The sequence below is a fragment of the Mesoplodon densirostris genome, chromosome 3 (assembly GCF_025265405.1).
Source record: "Mesoplodon densirostris isolate mMesDen1 chromosome 3, mMesDen1 primary haplotype, whole genome shotgun sequence".
Lineage (NCBI taxonomy): Eukaryota > Metazoa > Chordata > Mammalia > Artiodactyla > Ziphiidae > Mesoplodon > Mesoplodon densirostris.
Genome location: NC_082663.1, coordinates 94,944,615 through 94,951,045, shown reverse-complemented (window position 1 = coordinate 94,951,045; position 6,431 = coordinate 94,944,615). Strand labels below are relative to the sequence as shown.

The window sequence follows — 6,431 nt, the reverse complement described above, 5'->3', positions numbered from 1 at the left end:
AGAAATATGTACTGAACATCTGATGCAGCGTAATACTCAAATAGAAGGATCTCCACGAAATGGTGGTCACTGTGGGTGTCCAGTTGTCCATCTGCCTCCTACCCTCCTTCTTGACTCCCGTTTCCACTAACCAACTTGGAAATTGGGATCTGCAGTAGCAAAGAAAAGATAATCAAATTTGGCTCTACTCAAAATCATCTACTGCTGATTATAGTACAGAATTAATAGGTTCTTGAGACAACATACGTCTCAGGAAGTTCAGGCTACTTCCCTGCATGATTCGCTTTCAACTCTTCAAGGAATTTGCAACTTTGGTGTCTTTCGACTGCTGTAGCACAGGAAGTGCAGAGAAGTTGTCCATCCAAAGATGGCTTCCCTAGAATCCACAGCATTATACCCTTCCACTTTACCTATATTCTCCTACAGTAAAGCAAACAGAATCAGCTATTTAAATTACACAATCTGCTTTGTTACACCTCAGAAAACTCTCAGCTATAAACTACAATTGGACAGATCTGTCATTCCTTATTGGTTCACTCTTTACTGCAAGGCAAGAATTGTATCTCTCTGCCCTTTGGATCCAGAGGAAGCTGAGTCTTTCTCATACGGGTTTCCTACTAGGTTTTGGATGTTTTAGCTTTATCATTCCCTTTCTGTCCTCAGAGTGTCCTAAATGCCACATTTTTTCACAACTCAGTACCCCATTTCTCACTAGGGAGTCCTCTACCTCTACCAGTGCCTGGCTCTGCCTTTGTACTTTCCCATCTATAAAATATGCATAAGAATTCCCGGGACATAATGCCTTTGTCACTCTATTGTGAGAATTTTAAGCATGGAAAGTTCTTTGAACTTGTTGAGGAAAATGTATAGACATACATCAGAGATATTTCGGGTTGGGTTCCAGATCACTGCAATAAAGTGAGTATCGCAACAGAGCAAGCCATACAAATTTTTTGGTTTCCCAGTGCATACAGAAGTTATCTTTACCTTATACTATAGTCTAAGTGTGCGATAGCACTATGTCTAAAAAGAACAATGTACATAGATTAATTTTAAAAATACTTTATTGCTAAAAAGTGCTAACCATAATTCGAGCCTTCAGTGAGTTGAAATCTTTTTGTTAATGGAGCATCTTGCCTCGATGTTGCTCGCTGCTGACTGATCAGGGTGCTGGCGGCTGAAGGTTGGGGTGACTGGCAATTTCTTAGAATAAGACAACAATGAAGTTTGCTGCGTCAATGGCCTCTTCCTTTCACAAGCGATTTCTCTGTAGCACGCAATGCTGTTTGAGAGCACTTTACCCACAGAACTTCCTTCAAAATTGGCGTCAATCCTCTCAAACCCTGCCATTGCTTTACCCACTAAGTTGATGTCATATTCTAAATCCTTTGTTGTCACTGCAACAATCTTCACAGCATCTTCAACAGGAGTAGATTCCATCTGGAGAAACCACTTTCTTTGCTCATCCATAAGAAGTGACTCCTCATCCATTAAAATTTTATCATGAGACTGCAGCATTTCAGTCACATCTTCAGGCTCTGCTTCTAATTCTAGTTCTCCTGCTATTTCCACCACATCGGCAGATATTTCCTCCACTGAAGTCTTGAACCCCTCAAAGTTGTTCATGAGGGTTAGAATCAACTTCCAAACTTCTGTTAATGTTGATATTTGATCTCTTCTTGTGAATTAAAAATGATCCTAATGGCATCTAGAATGGTGAATCCTTTCCAGAAGCTTTTCAATTTACTTTGCCCAGATCCATTAGAGGAATCACTATTTATGACAGCTATAGCCTTACAAAATGTACTTCTTAAAGCATAAGACTTGAAGTACAAATGACTCCTTGATTTGTGAGCTAGAGAATGAATGAATGTTGTGCTAGCAAGCATGTAAACAACAGTAATCTCACTGTACATCTCCATCACAGTTCTTGGGTGACAAGGTGCATTGTTAATGAGCAGTAATACTTTGAAAGGAATCTTTTTTTCTGAGCAGTAGATCTCAACAATGGGCTTAAAATAGTCAGTAAACCATGTTGTAAACAGATGTGCTGTCATTCTGGCTTTGTTGTTCCATTTAGTGAGCACAAGCAGAAAAGATCTGCATAATTCTTAAGGGCCCTAGGACTTCCAAAAGGATCAATGAGTACTGGCACTGACTTCAACTTCAAGTCACCAGCTGCAAGGGAGTCAGATTGTCCTTTGAAGCACTGAAGGTCAGGCACTGGGTTTCTTCTCTCTAGCTATGAAAGTCCTAGATAGCATCTTCTTCTAACAGAAAGCTGTTTCTTCTACATTGAAAATCTCTTGTTTAGTGTAGCCACCCTCATTACCTTAGCTAGCTTTTCTGGATAACTTGCTGCAACTTCTACATCAGCACTTGCTGCTTCACCTTGCACGTTTATGTTTTGGAGATGGCTTCTTTCCTTAAACCTCATGGAACCAACCTCTGCTAGCTTCAGACCTTTCTTCTGCAGCTTCCTCACCTCTGTCAGCCTTCACAGAATTGAAGAGAGTTAACAGCCTTGCTCTGGATTAGGCTTTGGCTTGAGGGTATGCTATGGTTGGTTTGACCTTCTATCCAGACCACTAAAACTTTCACCGTATGGGCAATAAGGCTGTTTTGCTTTCTTATCATGTGTGTGTTCACTGGAATAGCAATTTTCATTTCCTTTCAAGAACTAGTTTCCTTTGCATTCACAACTTGGCTAACTGTTTGGTGCAAGAGACCTAGCTTTGAGCCTGGATTTCAACATGCCTTCCTCATTAAGCTTAATCATTTCTAGCTCTTGATTTAAATTGAGTGATGTGCAACTCTTCCTTTCACTTGAACACTTAGAGGCCATTGTAGTGTTATTAACTTGTCTAATTCCAATATTGTTGTGACTCAGGAATAGGGAGTCCCAAGGAGAAGGAGAGAGGTGGGGAATGGCTGGTTGGTGGAGCAGTCAGAACACACTCAACATTTATTGATTAAGTTCACCATCTTATATGGACATGGTTCGTGGTGCCCCAAAACAATTAGAGAGTAACATCAAAGATCACTGATCACAGATCACCATAACAAATATAATAATAATGAAAAAGTTTGAAATACTTTGAGAATTACCAAAATGTGACAGAGACACAAAGTGAGCAAACCAAACGTTGTTGGAAAAAAAGGCGCCAATAAATTTGTTTGATGCAGGGTTGCCACAAGACTTCAGTTTGTAAAAAACACAATATGTGTGAAGTACAATTTTTAAAAATGAGGTGCAATAAAACAAGGTATGCCTGTAATTTCAAAACTACATCATTGTGTTGCCTGCAAGCAAGCAACTCATAAAACAAATGCTTTTAAGAATAAGTGTTTATATTGAACAACATATCTTTGTTGGAAAGGATTCCTTTTCCATTACTGTCATATAGTTGGATTGTATTATATTAACTGTTATATTATTACAATATATATATATGGCGATAACTAAAATAATTTTTAAAGAGGTCAAAGTGACACTGAAAGGATAAAATATAAGCTTAAGGTATATTTTACTCCTCAGCATTTATCAAATAATTCAACCCCATTCAACAAATATCTATTGACACTTACTATATTCCAAGGCACCATGGGGTTATGAAAATGAAAACCAGAGCTAAACATGGCTTGTTTTCTTTTTTTGTTCAACTATTCAACTGTTGTTTCTTCAACTCCCCTAAGTGGCAGGCTCCACTCTAAGCATCTGGAAGATTTGTGAACAAAGTTCCTGGGCCCCTTGGCTCTGATATTCCAGTAGGAGACAATAAATACAACAAATAATTAAATTTAGAAGTTAGCAAGTAGTTTTTTTCTTAAAAACCTATTTTCTTAGTTTCCTATGTACTATGCTTAACTTTTCTCTGTGCCCCATCATATCTGCCAAATGCCTACAATTATTATTTTTCAAATGCTCAAACATTTCAGATAATTTGATTTTAAAAGAGATCTCTCCACCAGCAGAGAACTGGACATTTATTTAGGTGCTATCAAATATCAATATATCAAAACTTCCCATCTCCTCTCTGGCTACATCTGTCTTGAGAATCAGCCCATCCTGAGAAGGAAACTGGGAGCCCCATTCTCAGTATGCAGTCTTTTCTTTAAACCTATTGTATTCAACAATGAGCTTCACCTCTGCCTTCCACTGTGTATTGTGTGGGCTGGAATGCCAGCTCAGAGGCAATACTCTGTGACAATGGGTGTCATCCTTGAGGATGTAGACACACCAAATCAGAGACCTTTACTCCTTACTAAAAAGACTACATGGATACAGGACCAAAGCATAAAAATAGAAATAGCCCCACTGGTCATCATTCCCAATGTCTCGCTGGGACATTTTGTGCTTCCTGATCTCACAGCTCTGTGCAGGGTTAAAGTCCCAGTCCAAAAATGGGAGAGAACACTTTTGTCAGGGAACACAATAAAGGGCTCATTGAACCAAAAGCCAAGACTGTAACCTGGATACTTTGAACTCCTGTGTCCAGGGACCAAGAGACAAAAAGAATGGCCACCATCACAGCAGAGATAACTGACCCTGATTAGCAGGTGGAGGTGGAGACCAGGAGGGATATGTGTGGAATTCAAGTGATCCACTTGGACATCTCTGGGCACTCCTTTGCCTAATTTTGACTGTATACGGACAAGTGCAACAGCACTAACTGGAGAAGGGTAGAATTATCAGGGGCTCAAACCCCGCAGGAATGAGAGCTTGAGTCACACCACCAGGTAAGGCACCAAACCCAGCAGAAATGCTAACTGAAAGCAAGGGAATTTAGAATGGATAGTGTAGGAGGGAAACCGCAAGCACCAGATGCAGCCTCAGGATCACCTGCAGCAGTGAGGGCTGTAGATCATCCCCAACTTCCCTCTTTTAAGTTTCCCTTCATGAACAGAGGCCACTGAAACCTGGAAGAAGCTGCTCCCTGAACAGGTGGATCAGAGGGCACAGGTGGGGACGGTGGCAGCAGTGGAAGTGTGCCACTCCAGCTTCCCTTCAAGAAAAGCACTGGCTGTTCAGCTGCGAGGAGGGCATTCAGGTGACAGTGTCCACCTGTTAGCACCTTCAAGCTCTGCCTCAGCTTCTGAGTCAAGGCCACACTCTTCCCAGCTGCCCTCAGCCAATGACTAAGCATTTCTGCCCCATGAGGGACTCTCGAGTGTTCCCCATTGAGTCTGTCAGATCTACACTGTGGTCTGTCTTGCTCTCCCCAAAGCTGCTTCCTCTCTTCTTTTTTCACACATGTCAAATTGCATCATAGTCTGAAAGCTTTCCCTGCCCAGTTCTTGCCCCCTTAATCGTTTAAAGGTATTATAGCCTCTTGCAGTCCTGCTCCAACTCGGCATCTGTTTCCTGGAGAACTCAAGTGGCCCTTCATTCCAGCAGCTTACGAATGATGTGGGATGAGGTATGATCAGTGGATTCCATGGCCACATGCCTCCCGCCCACATTTTTTTCTGTAAAGTATGTCCCTGGTCCTATGTGATGTTATGCAGAATCCCATGTTGGTGAGTCAAACATTGGGGGTGAGCCCTTGGTTAGTGGTTCTGACTGGGCCTTGCGGTGGAAAGGACAAACACAGTCAGAATATGTATCTATCAGCCAAGATGAAGTATTGCTCTTTCCAGGGTAGAAGGGGTTCAATTTAGCCAATTTGCCACCAAGGGCCTGATCGTTCACCTTGAGGGATACTACCAGAACAGGAGTTCAGCATCAGACTTGTTGACAGGTCAACCACTCAGCAGCAGCTAGATAAGCCCAAATGGGGAGACCCCATGCCAATGGGTCCATCATGGCCTTCATATCTCCCACCATAATTACTTCATTCAAAAGCCCATTGTATGAGCACAGGGGTGGCCGAGAACAGAGGTTGGCTAACATCAACTGGCTGAGTCGTTCTGCCCATTTGGTTGGTTATTGACTCTTCCCCAGTAGACACGTTCTGTTGTCTATTACTATGTGATACAAAGATATTCACACTTCATCATTACTCTCATATGTCTATCTATATGCCTCTACACAAAATTCCTTGTCTCACACCTTTCGATCTTACTCATTCCAGACCCCTGACCAATCAACTAAGTCATTTGCTGCTGCTCATGAATCCATATATAACCTCACCTTAGACTACTTCTCCTTCCACACAGTGGGTGATCAAGTGCACTGCCCAACACTCTGCCCATATGGAGTACTTCCCCACACCAGTCTTTCAAAACCACCCCTGAATGAGGATGAGGTACAGTATCAGTAAATTTTCACTCTCATCAGTATACCAGGTCTACCTATCCATGAACCAAGTTCAGGTTTTCCCACCTTGAGCAGCTCCCATGAAGTCACAGGTGTGAGCTAGGAAGGGGCATTACTGCAGCTCCTCCATAGTTGGCCACAGCAGCACTGGCATTTCAACCCAATTTAATGG

The 6,431-nt window shown here is 41.9% G+C and overlaps 1 protein-coding gene across 1 annotated transcript; it reads right to left on the bottom strand.

Annotated features, from left to right (window-relative positions):
* Positions 1-1,098: 1,098 nt before the first annotated feature.
* On the bottom strand, positions 1,099-5,147 carry LOC132486804 (tigger transposable element-derived protein 1-like). The gene is made up of 2 exons (XM_060094375.1): positions 4,877-5,147; positions 1,099-1,538 (listed from the first exon to the last, which is right to left on the bottom strand). Exons 1-2 carry the CDS (start codon positions 5,145-5,147, stop codon positions 1,099-1,101), a joined length of 711 nt encoding a protein of 236 aa, XP_059950358.1.
* Positions 5,148-6,431: the final 1,284 nt, after the last annotated feature.

What these genes read in the sequence shown, in the direction of transcription:
- LOC132486804 (XM_060094375.1), bottom strand. Translation starts at nt 5,147, where the DNA reads ATGCTTAGTCATTGGCTGAGGGCAGCTGGGAAGAGTGTGGCCTTGACT. An exon ending in GGGAAACTTAAAAGAGGGAA is followed by an intron (nt 1,539 to 4,876) that starts GTTGGGGATGAT and finishes AATTAGAAGCAG; the next exon opens with AGCCTGAAGATGTGACTGAA.